Source organism: Somniosus microcephalus, chromosome 16 (assembly GCF_052327205.1).
Source record: "Somniosus microcephalus isolate GS21.2 chromosome 16, FLI_Smic_1.0, whole genome shotgun sequence".
NCBI lineage: Eukaryota > Metazoa > Chordata > Chondrichthyes > Squaliformes > Somniosidae > Somniosus > Somniosus microcephalus.
Window position 1 is genome coordinate 34355000 of NC_141002.1, and position 26492 is coordinate 34381491.

General features: G+C 47.5%; 1 protein-coding gene across 2 annotated transcripts in view; it reads right to left on the reverse strand.

The window, feature by feature from the left end:
• The window catches only part of ptprz1a (protein tyrosine phosphatase receptor type Z1a), a 346830-nt gene that overhangs the window by 261099 nt on the left and 59239 nt on the right, over positions 1–26492 (reverse strand). For both annotated transcript variants that reach the window (XM_086008797.1, XM_086008795.1), the window contains exon 2: positions 22744–22809. In XM_086008797.1, coding sequence (XP_085864923.1) covers positions 22744–22809 — 66 coding nt within the window. The remainder of the gene's footprint in view (positions 1–22743; positions 22810–26492) is intronic.

Genomic DNA, 26492 nt, shown 5'->3' on the forward strand with positions numbered 1-26492 from the left:
AATTAAAAACATATGATCAGGTTTTGTATTGCAATCCAATATAACGTTATACAAGTTTTTATATTGCAATGTGATATACTTTACGACAGATTTTCACATTTTTATTTTTCAACATGTAGGTATTGTACCAGAAACAGCAGTTGCTAAATAAACAATGAGGTCCAGTATTTTGGACTCTGGAATCTCAATTCCATTGGGATGCATTTCCACACAATTTAAGAGGCCAGGAGCAAGACTGAGTACATTGCTTCAGAATTTCTACCTTGGGTTCCTCAAAGCATTTTACTGAGTTGCTTTTCAAACCTTTGCCAACATATTCAGCAGCTTCCATTTTACTTCAACCCTGGAAATCATTAGTGGAGCATCTGACAGCAGTGAGCTATTTGATTTCATGCGAGGGGGAAGGTAAAAATGAAGCAGTGCCAATTCTAGAAAAGAATCGCTCCGGTTTTATTGCACTTCATCCTATTTCCCTTGTTCCGGTGTGTAATAGTAAACATTTAAAAATAAAAACTGAATTTTATTGTTTTCTATTTTGAATTTGGTCCACGACATCTAAGACCGTTCTTTCATTCTGAGTGCTGTTGGGTAAATGTATGTTGTATATACATATCCCCCAATAAGCTATAAATGTAGCTTTACTGCTTAAAGATTCTTCAACACAGACCAGTCAGATTCACATATTACATAATTACTTAGAATTTACAGCACTAAAACAGGCCATTCGGCCCAACTAGTCTATGCCAGTGTTAATGCACCACACGAACCTCCTCCCACCTATCTTCATCTAACCCTATCAGCATATCCTTTCTCCCTCTTAACTGCATCTATGCTATTCGCCTCAACTACTCCTTAGGATAGCGAGTTCCACATTCCTACCACTCTCTAGGAGAAACTTCTTTACCCAAATTCCCTGTTGGATTTATTGGTGACTATTTTATATTTATGGCCCCTAGTTTTGAAATGCAACTTCAGTTGCTCATCAGCCTATTTGGTGGGGGTATATTGTTGACTGATAATGTGACAACTATGGAGACATTATTTAACTGTCCATATGTGGCAGATCATCCTATTACAACATTGAAAAGTAGAAATGACTCTAGACAATGCTATCATTGCAAACACTTCACAATGGTAACGTGTACGCATGGTCAGTGCGATCTCCTGGACTGGTTTCAATCTTGCCTCTCCCAGGAGGTTACATGGTTGCTGGGGATACGAAGTGTCCAGTCATGATGCTCCAGGCTTTATGAGTGTTGGGCAGGATTGATGCACCAGCTGGTCTTTTCCTGCCTGTCATTTTCGTACATTCATCGGTATATTCCAGCTGACTCATCTCATACCAACCATCAAACCTGCAGTCTTTCTATTCTGTATGGCTCATTTCCACATTGTGTGCCAAGCGAGTCGTTGGCAGAACCCACGTTAATCATTTTATGATACACTAGATGGAAAGAATGCAAGGGCACTGTGATCACTGACAGGAGTGCTTGAGCGGCTGGACCTGGGTGAGAGCAGCGAGGAGCGGCGGCAGTTTAAAAGCGGCGGCAGCAAGGCGAGGCCCGACCACAGCGGCTGGACCTGGGTGAGAGCAGCGAGGAGCGGCGGCAGTTTAAAAGCGGCGGCAGTGAGGTGAGGCCCGACCAATTCAGCAGCGGGGGAGAGAGGTAAAAAGTAATCAAAGTGTGACGTCACCAGGAAGCAGGTAAGTGATTGGTTGGTGAGTATTTCTCTCTTTTTTAAACTTTAACTCTGGTTTATAGTTTCTAAGGTCTCTCTGGTGTAGCGGGGACTGTTGGTTAACCATTTAACTGTAGTGTAATTAGTGGGATTGATTGATTTAATTTAAATTCAATGAATTAAAGGGTAAGTCATAGCAGGACAGCCCGGCCACATGATATGCTCCTCCTGCGATATGTGGGAACTCAGGGACACTTCCTGTGTCCCTGACAACTACATGTGCAGGAAGTGCATCCAGCTGCAGCTACTGACAGACCGCATTGCGGCACTGGAGCTGCGATTGGATGCATACTGGAGTGTTTGTGATGCTCAGGACATCGTGAATAGCACGTTTACGGAGTTGGACACACCGCAGGTAGAGGTTGGACAGGAAGAAAGGGAATGGGTGACCAACAGGCAGAGTACTAGGCGCAGGCAGGTAGTGCAGGGGTCCCCTGTGGCCATCCCCCTCTCCAATAGATACACTACTTTGAATAATGTTGCGGGGGGGTGGCTTATCAGGAAGGCAGCAGCAGCCAACTTCCTGGCACCAGGGGTGGCTCTGCTGCACAGAATGGGAGGAAAAAGAGAGGTAGAGCTATAGTAATAGGGGATTCTATTGTAAGGGGAATAGATAGGTATTTCTGCAGCCGCAAACGAGACTCCAGGATGGTGTGTTGCCTCCCTGGTGCAAGGGTCAAGGATGTCTCTGAGCGGCTGCAGAACATCTTGGAAGGGGAGGGTGAACAGTCAGTTGTCGTGGTGCATATAGGCACCAACGGTATAGGTAAAAAGCGGGATGAGGTCCTAAAAGCGGAATATCGGGAGTTAGGAGGTAAATTAAAAAGCAGGACCTCAAAGGTAGTAATCTCAGGATTGCTACCAGTGCCACGTGCTAGTCAGAGTAGAAATAGAAGGATACTTCAGATGAATACGTGGCTAGAGGAATGGTGCCAGGGGGAGGGATTCAAGTTCCTGGGACATTGGAACCGGTTCTGGGGGAGGTGGGACCAGTTCAAACCAGACGGTTTGCACCTGGGCAGGGCTGGAACCGATGTCCTAGGGGGAGTTTTTGGTAGTGATGTGGGGGAGGGTTTAAACTAAAATGGCAGGGGGTTGGGAACCTGAGCAGGGAGACAGAGGAAAGGGAAACAAGGATAAAAGCAAAAGATAGGAAGGAGAAAAACAAAAGTGGCAGTCAGAGAAATCAACGGTTTAAATCAAACGTGGCCACAGTAAATAATAATTCTAATAGGTCTAAGAGCGTTAAAAAAACAAGCCTGAAGGCTTTGGCCTAGAAATTCAGTTTTGCCAGTTTTGGGGCGCTAACGTTAGCGCCTGCCCGACTTTAGCGCCCGCTCCAAAGTTGTGCCCCCTTCGCCGAAATTCAGTTGCTTCACCCTAAGAGGTTGCTGGAGCGCTAAAAGAGACGTTACACGACTATCTTTAGGCGCTAAGCCGGCGGTGCAGAGGGATAGCGCCGAGGCGGGGCGCAGCGCGGGTGCGGTCATTTTTTGATTGACAGCAGACCCCGTGGCGCCGGCCAGCTCTTAAAGTGGGAAGGGACGATTTGGTCTGCTGCCACGCCCTGCACACTGCAGCTTTCAAACTAGGCCTCAACACTGCTGCTGAGCCCAAGGAGCCATGGCAACGCATGAGAAGGCCCGTGAGCGTGCCCTGCGCTTCTCAGAGCGTGATCTGGATATCATGCTGACAGCATTGGAGAAGAGGCGCAGGATCTTGTTCCCAGACACTGGCAGGAATCCCACCCACCGCGTCTACACCAAAGCCTGGAGGGAGATCGCCACCAGGGTGTCGTCCTACGGCGATGCCCCCAGGGACAAGGTGCAATGTCGGAAGAAATACAATGACCTGACCAGGATTGTCAGGGTGAGTACCCTTTCCACTCTCCTCCTCATTCTTGCATGTACACCTGACATGATGGGCAAAGGGACCTGAAAGGCCTAATGGGCAGCCCTCAGCCAGCAGCTTTGGGACAGTCATGAGCATCAATTGCACATTCTGCACTTTACACACTGGCCAAGCTATTCCACCATGAGAGGCAGTGCACACTAGATCAGGGCTACACTCTGGCCAAGCTATTCCACCATGGGAGGCAGTGCACACTACGTCACGGCTACACACCGTACTTATAGCCCGTCCTTTCTCTTGCAGGCTAAACTTGCGAATAATCGCAAGCGCCGCGACATCACCGGGGGAGGCCGCGCCAAGTTCCAGAAGCTCACTCCCCTGGAGGAGCACGTGAGTGGCCTCATGGGAGGCCACGTGATTGTGCCCAGAGCGTGCGGAGAAGACGACCCTCCGCTGCCCGGCAATGGTAAGGACCTCGCCTTTTGGCCCTCTCTCGTCGCACTTGCGCATCCGAGCTACCTCCTTTGCCACTGTGCCACCAATGCGCTGAATGCCACCAGTCATGACTCCCTCGCTGATGCCCTCTCCTCACTCTGAAGCTACTCTTGTGCCTTCCTGCTTTCAGCTGGTGACGAAGAGCTCCCTGAAGCTGCCAGTGACAGCCCCTCCGAACAGGAGGAGGAGGAGGAGGAAGAGCAACCCGGACCATCAGGGGAGGACTCAGGTCCCGCAGCAGAGGGCGAAGTGTTGGACACGTCTTCCCTGGACGAGAGCCTGGAGCAACTTTCGGAGGGGAGTGCAGCTGCTGGGACCAGTGGCGTCCAGCCACCCAGGAGGGCTGCGGGTGGGCCGCGGCCTGCCCCCCAGAGGGGGGAAGGATCGGGGGGGAGTGCAGTTGCTGCGGACATTCAGCGCCAGCAACGTGCCAAGGGTCGCCTAGCTCGGACCCCTGCTCCCCAGCGGGAGAGTCCCGCCTCCAGTCCGGCCACCTTCACCTCGGAGGAGGCGCGCCAGCTGGACCAAATGGCCGAGGATTCGGACCGCCGCCACACAGAGCTCATGCAGGTGGTGGGACGGATGCCTGAGGCCATCGAGTCGCTGGCGACCAGTGTGCGGGAGTTTGGGGCATCAAATGCCGAGAGTGGCCGGATGATGATGGAGGTAGTGGAACGGATGCCTCCGGTGATGGAGTCGCTGGCTGATGCCGTCAAGTCAGTGGCGGATGTGATGCGGGCGCAGACCAGGGCAACAGGGGCACTCACTGCTGCCACACGCGCTGCCTCAGCCAGGCATCGCCAGGACACCCGCCGCGCTGCAGCAGCACAGCGATCCGCCCTTCGGCTGATTGGTGCGGATCTTGCAGTGCGTGCCCGGGCGAGTGCCAGCGTGCGACATCACCAGCCAGCACCTCCAATACGCCAGCTTGCCCACATTGCGCCATCCGTCGCCGCCACTCCCCCAGTGGAGCGTCAACGGCAAGCGGCTGGAGCTGATGGTGGGCATGCACATGTGCGCCAATCAACAGCCGGCCCCTCGAGGCCCAAAGCCCGTGTAGGCCGCCCCCCAAGGCCATCTGGCGGAAGGACATCTGACCCTCAGGGGCCCTCCCCCAGCCTCGCAGCAGCCACTGGGCAGAGCTTGCGGAGGAGCAGCAGGCCGGGCAGGGGCGCCAAAAGGCTGGACAAGGTCTCGCCCTCACGGGCCACTAAGTAGAGGGTGTGGCCAGCTTTCATTTTATATGGCGGTGGACATCTTTATTTTGCCCATGGTTGTTTTGTTTATGGGTATGTTTTTTGCGTTAAGGCCGAGGTTGAGGCCTGGTTTGTTCAAATGTGGAGTTACTCCTCCCCAGGTTGTGGGAGTGAGTCATTTGTTGCACTTTTTGTAGGGGCCGTTGATTGTTTTTGGGATTCATGTGGGAAGGGGTTTCATTTTTGTCAAATATAAATTTATCTTTATTCAGACAGTGTCCATGGTTGTTCTTGTTAGTCTTTGTTGCCTTCGCCGGCTGAGGGCTTGCGGAGCGGCTGCATTCATCTTGCTTCATGGCCACAAGGCATTCCCTGACAGGGGGCTTAGAAGTTACGTTCAATAAGCTGGCGGCGGACGGCCCTTGGACCTTGTTGCTCCCTCCTGGGAACGTACTCCTCCTCCTCCTCCTCCTCCTCCTGCTCCTCCTGCTCCTCCTCCTGAGGTGGTGGTCCAACGTCAGGTGGCAGTGCCTGAATCCTGCGGAGAGCCAGGTTGTGTAGCATGCAGCAAACTACGACAAATTGGGAGACCCGGTGCGGCGAATACTGCAGAGATCCGCCGGAACGATCAAGGCAGCGGAACCACTGCTTGAGGACCCCAATAGTTTGCTCGATGATGTTTCTGCTCCTTTGATGGCTCTCGTTGTATGCCTCTTCAGCAGCGGTCCTGGGCGCGCGGAGCGGGGTCATGAGCCAGGTACACAAAGGATAGCCTTTGTCCCCGAGTAGCCATCCTCTTGGGGGAGGCTGTGCCTCGAACATGTCATGCACAGTACTCTGCCGCAGGATAAAGGCATCGTGGCAGCTGCCTGGAAAGCAGGCATTGACAGCCAGGATGCGCTGCTTGTGGTCACACACCAGCTGCACATTGAGAGAATGGTAGCCCTTCCAGTTGCGATACTGCTCGCCATGCTCCAGAGGTGCCCGCAAAGCCACATGCGTACAGTCAATGGCGCCCTGCACCAAGGGGAAGGCCGCGAGTCTTGCAAATCCCACTGCACGCTGATGCTGGCTCTCCAGGGCCATGGGGAAGGAGATGAATTGGCCTCTCCTTCTGAAAAGGGCATCGGTCACCTGATGGATGCAGCGATGCACGCCGAACTGGGATATGTTAGCTATGTCCCCAACAGCGGATTGGAAGGAGCCGGTGGCATAGAAGTTCAATGCCACCGTCACCTTCACTTCCACCGACAGAGACGTCCTACACCTGAGCTTTGGACGCAGATCTCTGCGAAGCAGGTGGAAAATCTCTGCAACCACCTCCTTTCGGAATCTCAGCCTTCTTACACATCGCGCGCCACTCATGGTGAGGTAGGAGCGCTGCTGGCGGTATACCCTGACTGGGTAAGGCCTATGTTGCCGACGCCTGTTGCCCCCTCTGCCTCTAGCCAGGGCTGCCCCTCTGACCCCGCATCTGCGAGCCCTACGCACATGGCGCTGAAACTCCGCGTTGGCACCCCATGCAGCCCCCATCAAATGCTGGCAAACAGTCAAATTTCCAACAGGGCACTTGCAGCGCTTTGGCCTGAGCCCAAAAATACCTGAGCTATTGCTGCACGAAACCAGTTAGCTCTCCTCCTTGTTGTGTGTCCAGAAATCCGTTGCACAAGAGTGTTTGCTGCAAAATGGCTGCCCTTTATACTGCAGGGTACGTGCCCTTTAATTTGCGCTCCCCGGGGCCCGCGTCGGCTGTGTTGTGTTCCATTTTACAAATGCTCTGGCCGCCAGCCGCACAATGGGGCGGTCCGACTGAAGTTTGGAATCGGGGCGCGCAAAGGGCGTTGCACGAGGATGTGACGTCATTTTCTGCGCACGCAGCCGGGTGGGTGCTAAACTTTGCGCCGGCGCTAAGGGTCAACTTAATTTGGGGCGAGGCGCAAACTGCGCTGCGCCCGGGCGCTACACGCATAGCGCCCGAAATTCACTTCTCAAGGCGCTAACTGCTGGCGCAACCAACTGAATTTCTAGGCCTTTGTGTCTTAATGCGAGGAGCATTTGTAATAAGGTGGATGAATTGGCTGCGCAAATAGAGGTAAACGAATATGATTAGGTTGGGATTACGGAAACGTGGCTCAAGGATGGCCAAGACTGGGAACTCAACATCCAGGGGTATTCGATATTCAGGAAAGATAGGCAAAAAGGACAGGGAGGTGGGGTAGCATTACTGGTTAAAGAAGGGATTAACACAATTGTAATGAAGGATATTAGCTCTGATGATGTGGAATCTGTATGGGTAGAATTGAGAAATACTAAGGGGAAAAAAATGGTAGTGGGAGTGGTATATAGATCGCCAAACAGTAAGGCGGAGGTTGGGGATGGCATTAAAAGGGAAATTAAAGAAGCGTGCAATAAGGGTACAGCAGTCATCATGGGTGACTTTAATCTACATATAGATTGGGCTAACCAAATTAGTAACAATACTGTGGAGGAGGAATTCCTGGAGTGTTTACGGGATGGTTTCCTGGACCAATATGTCAAGGAACCAACTAGAGATCAGGCCATCTTAGACTGGGTATGATGTAATGAGAAAGGATTAATTAGCAATCTTGTTGTACGGGCCCCTTGGGTCGGAGCGATCATAATATGATCGAATTCTTCATTAAGATGGAGAATGAAGTAGTTGACTCAGAGACTAGGGTCCTCAATTTAAATAAAGGAAAATACGATGGTCTGAGGAGCGAGTTGGGTAGGATTGATTGGGGAATGGCACTCAAAGGGTTGACGGTGGATAGGCAATGGCAAACATTCAAAGACCGAATGGATGAGCTACAGAATTTGTTCATCCCAGTTTGGCATAAAAATAAAACAAAAAAGGTGACTCAACCGTGGCAAACAAGGGAAATTAGGGATAGCATAAGATCCAAGGAGAGGACATATAAATTGGCCAGAAAAAGCAATAATCCTGAGGATTGGGAGCAGTTTAGGATTCAACAAAGGAGGACAAAGGGATTAATTAAGAAAGGGAAAATAGAATATGAGAGTAAGCTTGCAGGGAACATAAAAACTGACTGTAAAAGCCTTTATAGATATGTGAAGTGAAAAAGATTGGTGAAGTCAAGCGTAGGTCCCTTGCAGTCAGAATCAGGGGAATTTATAATGGGGAACAAGGAAATGGCAGACCAACTAAATACATATTTTGGTTCTGTCTTCACAAAGGAGGACACAAATAACCTCCCAGAGATGTCGGGGAACATAGGGTCTGATGAAAGGGTGGAACTGAAAGAAATCAGTATTCGTAGGGAAATGGTGTTAGGAAAATTGATGGGACTGAAGGCCGATAAATCCCCAGGGCCTGATAATCTACATCCCAGGGTACTTAAGGAAGTGGCCCTAGAAATAGTAGATACATTGCTGGTCATCTTCCAGAACTCGATAGACTCTGGAATAGTACCCATGGATTGGAGGGTAGCTAATGTTACCCCACTATTCAAAAAAGGTGGTAGAGAAAAAGCAGGGAATTATAGACCGGTAAGCCTGACATCGGTAGTGGGGAAAATGCTAGAGTCCATTATAAAAGATGTAATAGCAGAGCACTTGGAAAGCAGTGACAGGATCGGACAAAGTCAACATGGATTTACAAAAGGTAAATCATGCTTGACTAATCTACTGGAATTTTTTGAGGATGTAACTGGTAAAATAGATAAGGGAGAACCAGTGGATGTGGTCCCGCATAAGAGATTGGCGTGCAAAATTAAGGCACATGGGATTGGGGGCAAGGTATTGACTTGGATAGAGAACTGGTTGGCGGACAGAAAGCAGAGTTGGAATAAACGGGTTGTTTTCCGAGTGGCTGGCAGTGACTAGTGGGGTACCGCAAGGATCGGTCCTAGGACCGAATGGCCTACTCCAGCTCCTATCTTCTATGTTTCTATGTTTCTAAGGTGGTGTTGGACTTCGTCGTCGACATCTGCCCTTGTTGACAGTAGGCTCCCGAGGTATTGAAAGTGGTCCACGTTGTCCAAGGCCTTGTCGTGGATTTTGATAATCAGGGGGCAGTACTGTGTGGCGGGGGCAGGTTGGTAGAGGACCTTTGTCTTACGGATGTTTAGTGTAAGGCCCATGCTCTCGTATGCTTCGGTGAAGGTGTTTACGATGGTTTGGAGTTCGACCTCCGAGTGAGTGTAGACGCAAGCATCGTCTGCATACTGTAATTCGATGACAGAGGATGGGACGACCTTGGATCTGGACTGGAGGCGACGGGGGTTGAACAGTTTCCCGTTTGTTCTGTAAATTAGCTCCACTCCAGTGGGGAGCTTACTGAGGGTGAGATGGAGCATTGCAGCAAGGAAGATCGAGAAGAGCGTTGGTGTGATGACACAGCCTTGCTTGACCCCGGTTCGTACGTGAATTAGGTCTGTGGTGGAACCGTTGGTCAGGATCACGGCTTGCATGTCGTCATGAAGCAGGCGGAGGATAGTGACAAACTTTTGAGGGCAGCCGAATTTGAGGAGGACACTCCATAATCCCTCATGGTTGACAGTGTCGAAGGCCTTTGCGAGATCAAAGAAGGCCATGTACAGCGGTTGGTGCTGTTCCCTGCATTTCTCTTGTAATTGACGTGCGGTGAAGATCATGTCCATTGTGCCCCTTAGTGGGTGGAATCCGCATTGCGACACACCAGGACAGTAGGATGGAATATACATCGCTCGACTGGAACACTGCAGCAGTAGCAACACTCAAGAAGCTCAGATTCATCCAGTGCAGAGCAATTTGCTTGATCAGTACCTCTGCCACTGGATTCAATATCTACCCACTCCACCACCAACACACTGTGGCTGCAGTATGTGCGAGCTACAGGATGCAATAAAGCAACTCACTGTTCAACAGAACCTTTCTCCCATGTGAATACAGCTTCTGGGAACAGAGGGAGGGGAACACACTGATCAGCTGCTGGGAACAGAGCGAAGGGAACACACTGATCAGCTGCTGGGAACAGAGCGAAAGGAACACACTGATCAGCTGCTAGGAACAGAGCGAAGGGAACACACTGATCAGCTGCTGGGAACAGAGCGAAAGGAACACACTGATCAGCTGCTGGGAACAGAGCGAAGGGAACACACTGATCAGCTGCTAGGAACAGAGCGAAGGGAACACACTGATCAGCTGCTAGGAACAGAGCGAAGGGAACACACTGATCAGCTGCTAGGAACAGAGCGAAGGGAACACACTGATCAGCTGCTAGGAACAGAGCGAAGGGAACACACTGATCAGCTGCTGGGAACAGAGCGAAGGGAACACACTGATCAGCTGCTAGGAACAGAGCGAAGGGAACACACTGATCAGCTGCTAGGAACAGAGCGAAGGGAACACACTGATCAGCTGCTAGGAACAGAGCGAAGGGAACACACTGATCAGCTGCTAGGAACATAGCGAAGGGAACACACTGATCAGCTGCTAGGAACAGAGCGAAGGGAACACACTGATCAGCTGCTAGGAACAGAGCGAAGGGAACACACTGATCAGCTGCTAGGAACAGAGGGAGGGGAATCCACTGATTGAAAGATTCAAAATGCGATAGAATGTAAAGTAAACCATGTATGAAAGGTATCGGAGAGCAGTTGCTGCAGTTGGGTCAGTTTACTGACGGAAAGGAGTCCAAGAGTACCGGGATCATTAGAAGAAGTGCACTGACCAGCTGTTGAGGCGAGCGGAGGAGCTTCTCGTTAATGGTTCTCCCTACATGCAGCTCCTTTGTAAATATTTTAAGTTATTCTCAAACTGATAAAAGGCATGAAAATGAACAGAATCTTGTGTAAGAAAGCTGTTCTGTTACATAGAAACATAGAAGATAGGAGCAGGAGTAGGCCATTCGGCCCCTCGAGCCTGCTCCGCCATTCAATGAGATCATGACTGATCATCCAAATTCAGTACCCTGTCCCTGCCTTCTCCCCATATCCCTTGATCCCTTTAGCCTTAAGAAATATATCCAACTCTTTCTTGAATATATTTAATGAACTGGCCTCCACCACCCTCTGTGGCAGAGAATTCCACAGGTTCACCACTCTCTGGGTGAAGAAATTCCTCCTCATTTCAGTCCTAAATGGCTTACCCCTTATCCTTAGACTATGACCCCTGGTTCTGGACTCCCAGGCCATCAGAAACATCCTTCCTGCATCTAGTCTGTCCAGGCCTGACAGAATTTTATAGGTTTCGATGAGATCCCCTCTCAATCTTCTAAACTCCAGTGAGTATAAGCCCAATCGACACAATCTCTCCTCATACGTCATTCCTGCTATCCCAGGTATCAGCCTGGTGAATCTTCGCTGCACTCCTTCCATGGCAAGAACGTCCTTCTTCAGGTAAGGCGACCAAAACTGCACACAATACTCAAGGTGCGGTCTCACCAAGGCCCTGTACAACTGTAGCAAGACATCCTTGTTCCTGTAATCGAACCCTCTTGCTACGAAGGCCAACATACCATTTGCCTTCTTAACCGCCTGCTGCACCTGCATGCTTACCTTCAGCGACTGGTGCACAAGAACACCCAGGTCTCTTTGCACTTCCCCTTCTCCCAATCTATTGCCATTCAAATAATAATCTGCCTTCCTGTTTTTGCCACCAAAGTGGATAACCTCACATTTATCCACATTATAGTGCATTTGCCATGTTTCTGCCCAATCACCCAACCTGTCCAAATCGTACTGGAGTTTCACGACATCCTCTTCACAGCTTACCTTCCCACCCAGCTTTGTGTCGTCTGCAAATTTGGAGATATTACATCCAATTCCCTCGTCCAGATCATTAATATATATTGTGAACAGCTGGGGTCCTAGGACCGATCCTTGCGGTACCCCACTAGTCACTGCCTGCCACTCGGAAAATGACCCGTTTATTCCAACTCTTTGCTTTCAGTGTGCCAGTGCAGCCTTCGGTCACCTGAGAAAGAGAGTGTTTGAAGACCAGGGCCTCAAACCTGGCACTAAGCTCATGGTCTACAGGGCAGCAGTGATACCTGCCCTGCTGTACGCCTCAGATACATGGACCATGTACAGCAGGCACCTCAAAGCACTGGAGAGGTACCACCAACGCCGCCTCCGCAAGATCCTGCAAATCCATTGGCAGGATAGGCGCACCAATGTCAGTGTTCTTGCTCAGGCCAACATCCCCAGCATCAAAGCTCTGACCACGCTCAATCAGCTCCGATGGCCGGGTCACATTGTCCGCATGCCCGATACGAGACTCCCAAAACAAGCACTCTATTCGGAGCTCCGGCACGGCAAGAGAGCCCCAGGTGGGCAGAGGAAACGCTTCAAGGACATCCTCAAAGCCTCCTTGAAAAAGTGTAACATCCCCACCGACACCTGGGAATCCCTGGCCCAAGACCGCACAAAGTGGAAGAGAAGCATCCGGGAAGGCGCCGAACACCTCGAGACTCTTCGCCAGGAGCAAGCGGAAGCCAAGCGCAGGCAGCGCAAGGAGCGCACGTCAACCCAAGCAGCCCACCCACTCGCCCCTTCAACCACCGTCTGCCCCACCTGTGATAGAGACTGTAGGTCCCACATTGGACTCATCAGTCACCTGCGAACTCATTTTTAATGTGGAAGCAAGTCATCCTCGGTTCCGAGGGACTGCCTAAGAAGATTCCATCACACCCCGATTTGAGCCTTGTAGATAGTGCAGAGGCTTTGAAGGGTCAAGAACAAGAAGTGAGCAACTCATCACAAAGTACCCAGCCTCTGTCCTGCTACTGTAGCCATGGCGTTGATATTGCTGATCCAGTTAAGCTTCGGGTCAATGGTAACCCCGCAACATTGATGCTGGGGTCTCAGCAATGATGGTTCCATTGAAGGTCAAGCTGGGCTTTCCCTCGAGACGGTCATTACCTGGGGTTCATGTGGCATGAATTTTATCTGTCACTTGTCAACCTAAGTCTGGATGATATCTAGCTCCTGCTATAGGCTGGAATGGGCACCATCATTATCAGAAGAGTTGTAAATAGAGCTGAAAATTGTTCCACTCTATTTGCTTCCAATAGGGATGCTAACACTCGTTAGTTGTATTCCAGGAGGTTTGATCACGTGACATCTGATAACACGATATAAAAACAACAATGTGCATTTATATAGCACCTCTAATTTAGTAAAATGTCCCAAGGCGCTACCAAAAACAGTGAGGCTGCAATGGTGGTACCGGATGCCCACAATGTTCCACTCCGCTGAAACCTCTCTTGTGTGAGCGGAGCAGCCGTGTGTGCACAGATGCACTCCGGGCTGGCTGTGGGAGCAGCTGCACCAAGTCGGGAAGGAGGACTGCAGCTTTCCAGATACAGCAGCAGCAGTCGCCAGGCGAGCTTGTAACTCTTGCTCACTGGAGTGTCCGGGAGAGTTTTATCTTTAATTCCGGGAGCCTCCTGGAGGGTTGCCAACCCTAGATTCCAATAGCAGATTGGTGCACTCCTCCCTCTCTCTTCCTAACAACTGATCATGCACTCTTCCTTCCAGTGGAACCTTGATTATCCAAGGATTTGGTTTATTCACTGGGAGCAGGATGGCAACTTTCATTAGGGTGGGTACCTGCGGTTCCACTGCATTTGTAAATGGCAGCTGGATGAGGAAATCTTTTCAGCTAACGTAGCTCCTCTTTGTTACTATAAACAAGTTAAGGGAGTCAAAACATGCAAACCCCCTTTGTGCTCAGCGTGACTATTCTTTCATGTTCAAACAAATCATTAATGGATTGAGCCAGCTAATCCTAATGTGTTCATCCTCCCACAATTACAGTTCTTGATTCCATTAACTGAAACTAGGCAGCTTTTTTATATACCACTTGAATTGTGCTACAGATGTAAGTCAGTTACTTTCTTGTGACCCCTACACCAGCAGAAATTTGAAGCACGTCAACCTGCAACTTAAAATATCTCAAATCAATGTACACCTTCTGAAAAAGGGGCAGCTCGTATTTAATGCTCATGTTCGCGTCTGCATTTATATATCATACCCAATAAAAGCTAACAACCTTCGTGCAGTAGCTACAAGTCACCAGTTTGTCCAAAAGAAACACGTGAGCTAGGACTCCCCCCATTGGCTCAGGTATGGGCATCGTTGGCAAGGCAGGCATTTATTACCCATCGCTAATTGCCCCCGAGAAGGTGGGGTGGTGGTTCTTCCAAGTTTGATACAATGGAGTGGCTTGCTTGGCCACTTCAAAGGGCAGTTAAGAGTCAAACATGTTGATGGGGGACTGGAGTCACATATAGGCCAGACCAGGTGAGAACGGCAGGTTTTCTTCCATAAAGGGCATTAGTGAACCAGTTGGGTTTTTATGACAATCCAACAGCTTCATGGTCACTTTTACTGATACCAGATTTTTAAAACTGAATTCAAATTCTCAAACTGCCACGATAATCCAGAGAATGAGAGTTCAAATCCTATTAGTCATTGAATGTCATGGGGAGGTGGTTAGACTCTCGCTTGTTGGAGATAGTCATTGCCTGGCACTTGTGTGCATGAATGTTACCTGCCACTTAACAGCCCAAGCCTGAATGTCGTCCAGGTCTTCCTGCATGCGGGCATGTCTTCCTGCATGCGGGCATGGACTGCTTCATTTTCTGAGGAGTTGCGAATGGAACTGAACACTGTGCGATCATCAGCGAACATCCCCGCTTCTGACCTTTTGATGGAGGGAATGTCATTGATGAAGCAGCTGAAGATGTTTGGACCTAGGACACTGCCCTGAGGAACTCCTGCAGTGATGTCCTGGGGCTGAGATGACCCCAACAACCACAACCTTCTTCCTTTGTGCTAGGTATGACTCCAGCCAGTGGAGAGTTTGCCCCGATTCCCATTGACATGCATTTGACTAGGGCTCCTTGATGCCACACTCAGTCAAATGCTGCCTTGATGTCAAGGACAGTCACTCTCACCTCACCTTTGGAATTCAGCTCTTTTGTCCATGTTTGGACCAAGGCTGTAATGAAGTCTAGAGCCAAGTGGTCCTGGTGGAACCCAATCTGAGCATCGGTGAGCAGGTTATTGGTAAGTGCCGCTTGATAGCACTGTTGACGACACCTTCCTTCACTTTGCTGATGATTGAGAGTAGACTGATGGGGCGGTAATTGGCCGGATTGGATTTGTCCTGCTTTTTGTGGACAGGACATACCTGGGCAGTTTTCCACATTGTCGGGTAGATGCTAATTTTGTAGCTGCACTGGAACAGCTTGGCTAGAGGCGCGGCTAGTTTTGGAGCACAAGTCTTCACACTACAGCCGGGATGTTGTTGGGGCCCGTAGCCTTTGCTGTATCCAGTGCACTGAGCCATTTCTTTATCACATGGAATGAATCGAATTGGCTGAAGACTGGCTTCTGTGATGATGGAGACCGCAGGAGGAGGCCGATATGGTTCATCCACTCGGCACTTCTAGCTGAAGATGGTTGCAAACGCTTCAGCCTTGCCTTTTGCACTCACGTGCTGGGCTCCCTCATCATTGAGGATGGGGATATTCATGGAGCCTCCTCCTCCCATTAGTTGTTTAATGGTCCGCCACCGTTCACAACTGGATGTGGCAGGACTGCAGAGCTTTGATCTGGTCCATTGATTGTGGGATCGCTTAGCCCTGTCTATAACATGCTGCTTCCGCTTTTTAGCATGTATGTAGTCCTGCGTTGCAGCTTCCCCAGATTGGCACCTCATTTTTAGGTACGCCTGGTGCTGCTCCTGGCATGCTCTTCTGCACGCCTCATTGAACCAGGGTTGGTCCTCTGGCTTGATGGTAATGGTAGAGTGAGGACTATGCCAAGCCATGAGGTTACAGGTTGTGGTGGAATACAATTCTGCTGTTGCTGATGGCCCACAGCGCCTCATGGGTGCCCAGTTTTGAGCTGCTCGATCTGTTCTGAATCTATCCCATTTAGCAGGGTGGTAGTGCCACACAACATGATGGAGGGTGTCCTCAGTGTGAAGACGGGACTTCGTCTCCACAATGACTGTGCGGTGGTCACTGCTACCAATACTGTCATGGACAGATGCATCGGTGACAGGTAGATTGGTGAGGATGAGGTCAAGTAGGTTTTTCCCCCGTGTTGGTTCTCTCACCCACCTGTCGCAGGCACAGTCTGGTAGCTATGTCCTTCAGGATTCGGCCAGCTCGGTCAGTAGTGGCACGAACGAGCCACTCTTGGTGATGGACATGGGTGAGACAGGAGGTAAACTGGCGAGAGTTTGCACTCCTGATCACCATGTTGTGACTCCCTCCTGGAAGTGTGTGTATGTGAGGTGAGGACAGGATTGAGCTCAGCTGAGGCACCTCTTCAGCTTGGCTAGCCTGGTGGAACCTGCTGTGAAGAATTAAATGTGAATAATGACCACTTGCACAAGGCGGCGGAAGGTGCCTCGTTCCACCAAATCACTCCCAAGAGTTGATGGGGGCGATTTTGCCAGCTCTGGGGAGGTGGGTATGGAGGCGGGACTGCTGGGAAAATGGCAGAATTTGGGGGCGGGTGGCTCCAAAACCTGCCAGCTCAGCAAGGTGAGTACTGTGTCTGCGGGGGGTTGGGGGGTGCAAAAGTGTGGTGTGAAGGTAAGTGATGGGTGCAAGAGTGTCGAGGTGAGTATCTGAGGTAAGTCCTAAGTGTTTTCAAAAGTGTACTTAGCTTTGTTTCTTCCTGCAGGCATCAGTGGTTTCTATGCAGAGAGTCTCGCACCTCCGTTTTGCAGATGAGAGATGGCCGTTGCATTCTCAGATGCAACAAACAGCTCAATTTTGTGAAAGAAGGTTGATGAGGTCTTGTTTGCAAGACCTCATCAAACTGCAGACATTGTCACTGTTTGACAGCTTCACAGAGCTGTCAAACGATGATAATTCATCTGTCAAAAACGTGCTCTGCAACCTGCTTTCCCTTAATTGGCCTGCTAAGCCCGCTGGGCGGACTTAACAAGGTCAATCAAGGGAAAATAGCCTGGGTTGGCCACAACTCGATGGAGGTGGGACTAAAACCCAACAAGCAGCAGTCCCGCCTCCAAGGCGCCTCCATTCACAAAATCACCCCCAACATCTTCAGGTGAAGGAGAGGGGAGAAAATCTGAGGAGGGAAAAATTTGAGCTTGATTAAATGACTCAATAATTATCCCCTCACAATGAGTGAAATAAATAAGCTCTTGCAAAGTATAGGTGTCTTGGCTGGGGTGGATGAGTAAACAAATAAAGAACTTGCATTTATTATAGCATCTCTCATATCCTAAGGATGCCCAAAGTGTTTAACAGCTATTGAAATGTAATGTAGACAAGTACTGCAGCCAATTTGTTCACACAACGCCTCAGTTTAACATCTCATCTGAAAGACAGTGCAGTGCTCCCTCAGTCCTGCCCTGAAGTAACAACCTAGACTTTGTGTGCAAGTTTCGGAGTGGAGCATGAACTCAACCTTCTGGTTCAGAGGCGAGTGTGCTGAACAATGAGGTTTTATGTTCGCTGGTCCTTAAATCTGCCAGCCTGAAAATACGGATGCCTCAGTCTCCGACAGTGTCATCGGAACTGTCCTTCAAAAGTGCCGGCAAAAGCACTGTTCATGGTGGGCCTTACACCATTCAGAGGCAGAAGTGCCACCTTTATACTTTATTGTGCTGTTCGAAGTCAGCTGCTTAAAAGCTTAATTGATCTCATTATGATTCAGGCTTCTCCACAGTAACAAGCCACCTCTTTCCTATCACCATCAGCAGAAATCAGTTCCCTTTCAAGGTTAAAGTTATGGAAGGAGCCCCCAGGGGGGTCACAGCCAGTTAATTACTAAACTGCTTTAGCACCTCGAGTTCATTCTTTGGAGCCTGCAATAGGTGCACATGAACTGTGAAAAAATAAACTGAATTGAACACTTGAGCTACTCCCCATGCTGCTTCAAAGTTTTGGACTCCCATCAGGGAAAACAGGCACAATGGGAAACATAGCTTAAATGGCAAATACAGATGCTTTGTGTGTATGCCATGTAAAATTAACAATCTTGCCTCAGAAGCCGGGAATCATAGAAACAGGGTGGTTTGCTCAGGCTGTCACCATAGTGTCCGGTGTTCTTTCTCATTTCATTATTTCCCTGGAGAAACCCCTATGTTTAATAGCCGCAAACCTACACACAGTGAGAACAACTACTACGGACTCTACGGGGTGTTATTTACCAGACAGACATGAGTAAAATCTTTTTCGTTTACTTTTTGTGATGCAGATGATTCCCATATCGTCAGTGTTCTACAGAGGCACCATTGGACTTTAGGCTTTCATCATATGTTGGATAAGTTGGCACCACATAACATTGAAATAATCTCATTTAGATTTAGTTAGTTTAAAAAATGAAATACAAGAAAAAAGGAAATATCTTCAGTTCAAACACCAACCTACATCAATGCAGGCACTGTGTGAGGAGACCACCAATCAAGATCAATTTTCAAGGGACATCCCATGGCCATCTTTTATCACAAGCACCATACAATGACTGCCAAAGGCAATAAAACCCAAGATAATCCCACCGTGCTGCTCAGCCATTCATTTCCAGCATTTGGATACGGTACCCCGCCAAGTAACCTCAGGGCAACTGTGTTGCTATGCCACCAGAAAAAGAAATTACGGAGAAGGAAGCCACACAGTAGACCAAGTGGTTAAGCACTTGACTTGAAGTTAAGGTCACGGGTTTAGATTCCAAGAGCTTTCAGTCAAACTGCTTTGCTCGTGTGAGATGCCAGGCAAAGTGAGGTATTTAATCTTTGGAGAGGGGATGGGAGAGAAAAGCTGCCATAATCTGATGGCCCCACCAGAGTTCTAAGAGCAATGCTCCCTGATGGACAGTAAGGGTGGAACTTGCATCAGTCAAAGATGACTTCCATTTCAGAATGTCTCACCTCCCAAAATAGAGGAAGTCTGAGAGCAGTTAGTAGTGTCCAGGAGGAGAGAAATTAAGATTTTTTTTTTTTACAAATTCTGGGTGGCCACTGTTAAGGTCCAGTGTAAGCACAACCAGACACTGATAGGACACAGGGAATGTACCAGTAACTTGTAATACAAATTCTGAGCCAGGCCAGGGCTGGAAAAGTCAATATGCTAGCTATTGGTAGTTTCCAGTTTTTGATGAGCTGAATAACAATACAGTTCACTAGCTTTCAATATGTTCCAATGAAAGGTATGCATCTATTACATTAACTTGTGTTTTCTCTCTATAGATGCTGATTGAGCTCCTGTGTATTTCCAGCATTTACTGTTTTTATTTCAGTAATTAATTATTTATCCCTTCATCTCCAATCCTTCATCATTTCTTTCACTGCTTTCTTACTGAATTAGAACCTTCATGGTCAGTTGTAGTGCTTCCCGGGAAATCATGGGATTGTGGGTAATATACTGGCATGGGTGGAAGATTGGCTATCTAACAGAAAACAGAGACTTGGGATAAATGGTTCATTCTCGGGTTGGCAATCAGTGACTAGTGGTGTTCCGCAGGGGTCAGTGCTGGGACCCCAACTCTTTACAATCTATATTAACGATTTGGAGGAGGGGACCAGGTGCAACATATCCAAGTTTGCCTCCGATACAAAGATGGGAGGGAAAGCAGTGAGTGAGGAGGACATAAAAAAAACCTGCAAAAGGACAGAGACAGGCTAAGTGAGTGGGCAGAAATTTGGCAGATGGAATATAATGTTGGAAAGTGTGAGGTTATGCACTTTGGCAGAAAAAAAATCAAAGAGCATGTTATTATCTAAATGGAGAGAAACTGCAAAGTGCTACAGTACAAAGGGATCTGGGGGTCCTGGTGCATGAAACACAGAAGGTTAGTATGCAGGTACAGCAGGTGATCAGGAAGGCCAATGGAATCTTGGCTTTTATTGCAAGGGGGATGGAGTATAAAAGCAGGGAAGTCTTGCTTCAGTTATACAGGGTACTGGTGAGGCCACACCTGGAATACTGTGTACAGTTTTGGTTTCCATATTTAAGAAAAGATATACTTGCTCTCGAGGCAGTTCAGAGAAGGTTCACTCGGTTGATTCCGGAGATGAGGGGGTTGACTTATGAGGAAAGGTTGAGTAGGTTGGGCCTCTACTCATTGGAATTCAGAAGAATGAGAGGCGATCTTATCGAAACATATAAGATTGTGAGGGGGCTTGATCAGGTGGATGCGGGGAGGATGTTTCCACTGATGGGTGAGACTAGAACTAGGGGGCATAATCTTAGAATAAGGGGCTGCCCTTTCAAAACTGAGATGAGGAGAAACTTCTTCACTCAGAGGGTAGTAAATCTATGGAATTTGCTACCTCAGAGAGCTGTGGAAGCTGCGACATTAAATAAATTTAAAAAGGAGATAGACAGTTTCCTAGCTGATAAGGGAATTAGGGGTTACGGGGAGCAGGCAGGGAAGTGGACGTGAGTCTAGGTTCGGATCAGCCATGATCCTATTGAATGGCGGAGCAGGTCTGAGGGGCCGTATGGCCTACTCCTGCTCCTACTTCTTATGTTCTTATGTTCCCTATTCCATTGACTAACTTCTTACCTTATACCAAAATTGTATTTAATTCATTTTGGATAATTCAGTTCCCCTGATTAATATTCAGATCATTTCTATTTTTTGGTCACTGCACACTCATGCAAACGAATTTAAAAAATGTTCTGCTTTGGCAACGAACTTTTGAAATATTTTTCCAGACCTCCCTCACACTCAAAAGGTTATAAGGAAAAGCTTGCTCGCTGATAAGTAGCCCCTTTCTCAACTCCAACCTTCTCTCTTTGTTACTGACTTTCTTCTCTTACATTATTTATTGATACTTCTGTGATCAGTGCCCTCTGAAACCTTTTCTCCTGTTCTTCCTGAAACAAGCGTTTTTGCAGAATTGAAATCAAGACGCATCAAATGTCTCCTATTTTAATTAATTCTTACTCAAGACTTCAAAACAACTCCTCATCTCACTTGGGTCTTTCTTCCTCCTTTAAAGCCCAAGTTTGGTGTCACCTAAATCACTACTTCCTCATTTACCTCGTCTTCTCTTCTCTTCTCTTCCTAACCTCAGTGGTGTCCTGCACTTTGGATGTTGGCTTAAGTTTCTCAATTTGAGAAAAACAGCAAGGCTAAGATTGAATGAGACACGTTGGAGAAGCAAATCTTCAAAATACTACTAGAATCATGTTGCTCTTCAGTATGGACACAAGCTGTATTTGCATCAGCATTAGTGGTGCTGTCCAGGGGTCTATCGGTCTGCCCTACATGACGACTGGATATGGACAGACACCAGACACTCAAAAGAAAAGGGATAAAAGTGGAAAACGTGAACACGATCGTTTACAGTTCTAACTTTATTTTATTTTTCTCATGGAGAGTTCAACTAGACTTCATTGTGAGAATTCTGTGTGTACATAATACACACAGAATTCTCACAATGAGTACTAACAAAAGGCAAATTTAAGACTGATATCAAGAACTTCTTTATTCACACAAAGAGTGATCAATGCATGGAATGGATGCCTATATAGGGTATTGGATGCTATGATGGGGAGAATGTAGGTTCTTTCTGGATGGATGAGTTTATGTGCACCGAATGTAATCTTTGGAAATAAATAAACCTAAATATGTACAAGCACTGAGGGTTTTGTAACATATCTGTATGTAGGTTATTAAAGGAACATGGTATAACAAAGAATAGTTATCACTGAAATCTTTTGTGATATAGAAAATTATTAGTCATAAAGTCCTTACATCAGTCCACTTCTATAAATTCTGTAAATTCCCATGATGAGCACAGGGATGATAGGTGAATGGGACTTGGTGTGAGTTAGGATACGGGCAGCAGAGTTTTGGATGTGCTCAAGTTTATGGAGGGTGAAATATGGGAGACTGGCCAAGTGCGCACTATATCAGTCGAGTCGGCAGCTAACAAAGGCATAGATGAAGGTTTCAGCAGCAGGGGCAGAGATGGGCGATGTTACGAAGGTAGAAGTAGGCAGTTATTGTGATGGAGAGAATATGCGGTTGGAAACTCATAACCAGAAATATCTGTTATACTGGTTTTCTAAGTAGGATAAATATGTGCCTCCACCTTACGCCTTACACTTAAGGAGCAACATATTATTAATAACAATAATAACAATTTATTATTCAACAACATGAAAGAATATGGGATGCAGGAAACATCAATGCCAAGCCAGTAAAAAAGTGTGTCACTAATTATATGCTTGAAAATTACTCCTTTACAAATGGAACTATATATTTAAGAAAATAAAATGTATTTTAGTCAAAGACCAAGTGATCTTCACCATGCCTATGTTATGGGATAAGAACAGATTTTAGAATTATAAATCAGATTGCTGTATTTATTTTTTGCATGAATCTATACCCTTTATTAGCCTTTACCCATGCAAAGGTTATGCTGTCTTGTGTTTCATGATCAGATAAATTTGCATAGGTTAGTAAATGTCTGTTATTATGCACAGCTAAATGCTTACCGGTGTATGACCAATCCACATCGTCAAAGAAATTGTTCTGTTGTCTGTAGAATCCATGTGTCACATCTGTAGAATAGAAAAAAAATGTTTATAACACAAAACATTATGGCCTAGAAATTGAGTTGGCGCCGCACCAGGGCTTTAGCGCCGGAAATTTAGCGCCGGCGCTAAGTCCCCCTGCGCGCGCCAAAAATTCAGTAGCGCCACGCCCAGACGGCTGCCGGCGCTACTGGCGGGCGTGAGCGCCTCCCAATGGGTGCTGACTGCCGCATTGCGGCGCTAATCCGGCGCTGCGGGACCCGATGCGGTGCGGCAGGCTGGGGAAGTGCAGGCCTCCTCCTTCAGTTAAGGAGGAGCTGCCTGCACCCGCCCGCTGTCCGTTCAAATATTGAAAAAAATGAGCCCGGCACCTCGGACAAGTGCCGGGCTTGCAGGCCAGACGCATCTGTTCCGCGGGGGGGGGGTGGAGGAGTCCGGGGAGGGAGGTGGGGCAGGCGGCCGGCGGGAAAGCGGCCGGCCGCCGCGCGACCTTAATGCGCCGGCGCTGACTCGGGGAAGGCTCGGTTGAAAAAATCTTAGTTGCGGCTGCCACGGGCGAGGCGGCCGCAACTCAATTTCGGCGCTGGGGCCCGTCACCACGGCAACCGGGACGCTGCGCACACCGATGACGTCATCGGTGCCGGCGCAGCGCAACCGGTGTAACGCCGACGGAAGGGCCCCACTGAATTTTCAAACTGGCCATAACTGCGGCGCTAGGCCCTCCAGCGCCCCAAATGGGGCGCTAAGCCTACTGAATTTTCAGCCCTATGAATGCAAACAGAAACATTACATATAATGATCACAGAACCAATTTTATGTCAACCACATAGCAAAAAAAAAATTACCTAAACTACTGTTTTCCACAAGATGTTATTAATAAATGCTAGCAAATCTCCTGTGGCATTGCTTACAGTAAATTAGAGACTATGCTGTTTTATGTCTAGGAGTATTATACCATGTGACGCACAATGCACTATGCTGCTCTTATTTTTAACAGAATATGTCCCTTTAAGCCCACAAGATACAATTGCTGTGCCTTTCTGTGGTCAATTAGAGATTAACTGATGTTTGACAGAACCTAGGATCAATTAGATGTCAGAAGAATCCAGTAGTAAATGACTGGTTTAGAACATAACAACATAAGAAATAGGAGCAGGAGTAGGCCATACGGCACCTCGAGCCTGCTCCACCATTCAATACAATCATGGCTGATCTTCAACCTCAACTCCAGTTTCCCGCCCTACCTCCATATTCCTTGATTCCCCTAGTGTCCAAAAATCTAGCGATCTCAGTCTTGAATATACTCAATGACTGAGCATCCACAGCCCTCTGTGGTAGAGAATGCCAAAGATTCACAACCCTCTGTGAAGAAATTCTCCTCATCTCAGTCCCAAATAGCCAACCCCTTATCCTGAAACTATGACCCCCAGTTCTAGACTCTCCAGCCAGGGGAAACAGCCTCTCAGCGTCTACCTGCCAAGCCCTCTAAGAATTTTACACGTTTAAATGAGATCACCTCTCACTCTTCTAAACTCCAGAGAATGTAGGCCCATTCGACTCAATCTCTCCTCATAGGACAACCCTCTCATCCCTGGAATCAATCTAATGAATCAATCTAATGAATCTTTGTTGGACCCCCTCTAAGGCAAGTATATCCTTCGTTAGATAAGGAGACCAAAACTGTGCACCATACTCCAGGTGTGGTCTTCCCAAAGCCCTATATAATTGCAGCAAGACTTCCTTACCCCTGTACTCCAACCTCCATGCAATAAAGGTTAACATGCCATTTGCCTTCCTAATTGCTTGTTGTACCTGCATGTTAACTTTGTGATTCATGTACAAGGACAGTCAAATCCCCCTGAATAACAACATTTATTAGTCTCTCACCTTTTAAAAAATATTCTGCTTTTCTATTCTTCCGACCAAAGTGAATAATTTCACATTTCCCCACATCAAACTCCATCTGCCACCTTTTTGCCCATTCACTTAACCTGTCTATATCCCTTTGCAGCCTCTTTACATTCTCCTCACAGCTTACTATTCCACCTAGCTTTGTATCATCAGCAAACTTGTATACATTACACTCAGTCCCCTCATCTAAGTCATTGATATAGATTGTAAATAGCTGAAGCCCAAGCACTGATCCTTGTGGCACCACACTACAGGAAACTTTGGTTTATCCGGAGGTTGTATGTCCGGAAACCTCGATCTAACGGCAGAAATCAGCAGCCGTTTTGGTTAGGATTTTTTTCTTCTCCAGGTTTTTTTCTTCTCCTAGCATTTTTTTTTTAAAACAGTCAGGCTCTGGAAAGCGTCTCTGTATCTTAGCAACAGCTTCAGAGACGCTTCCAAGGTACGGGCCTAGTGTTTACAAGCTGTTGCTAAGCAACAGTGTTTGTTGTCAGATACGGAGATGAAAACCTCCGTATCCTTCAACATTAGTGCTGGTCTATCCGGAAGTTTTGATAGATCGGCAGCAGCTCGGTCCCGTCGGTGCCAGATATCGCAAAGTTTCCTGTAGTTACAACCTGCCAACCCGAAAATGACCCGTTTATTCCTACTCTCTGTTTTCTGTCCATTAACCAATCCTCAATCCATGTTATATTACCCCCATCCCATGAGCTCTAATCTTGTGTAACAACCTCATGTGTGGCACATTATCGAATGCCTTTTGAAAATTCAAATATACTACATCCACTGGTTCCCCCTTATCTACTCTGTCAAAAAACTCTAATAGATTTGTCAAACACGATTTCCCTTTCATAAATCTGTGTTGACTCTGCCTAATCATATTATGATTTTCTAAGTGCCCTGTTACCATGTCCCTAATAATAGATTTTAGCATTTTCCCTACTACTGATGTCAGGCTATCTGGTCTATAGTTCCCTGTTTTCTCTCCCTCTTCAAATAGCGGGTTTACATTTTCTACCTTCCAATCCACAGGGACTGTTCTAGAATCTAGGGAATTCTGGATGATCAAAACCAATGCATCCACTATCTCTGCAACTACTTCTTTAAGGCCATCAGGTCCAGGGGATTTGTCGGCTTTTAGTCCCATTAATTTCTTTACTAATATTAATTACTTTAAGTTCCTCACTCTCATTAGACCCTTGGTTCCCCACTATTTCCAGTATTTTTTTATGTCTTCTACTGTGAAGACAGATACAAAATATTTGTTTAACGTCTCTGCCATTTTGTTATTCTCCATTATAATTTCTCCTGTTTCTGCCTCTAAGGGACCCACATTTAATTTCACTAATCTCTTCCTTTTTACATACTTGTAGAAGCTCTTACAATCTGTTTTTATACTTCTTGCTAGTTTACTCTCATATTCTATTTTCTCCCTCTTTATCAATTTCTTGGTCATCCTTTGCTTATTTCTAAAACCCTCCCAATCCTCAAGCTTACAACTCTTTTTGGCAGCATTATAAGCATCTTCTTTTAATCTAATACTATCCTTAACTTCTCTAGTTAGCCACGGTTGGATCACTTATCCCATGGAGTTTTTATTCCTCAAGGGAATGTATGTTCATCGAGAATTATGAATTTTTTTTTTTAATGTTCACCATTGCTTATCAACTGTCATACCTTTTAATCTACCTTAGCCAACTCACCCCTCATATCTACATAATTGGCTTTGTTTAAATTTAAGGTTCGGTCTTAACCACATCACTCTCAAACTCATTATGAAATTCTATTATACTATGATC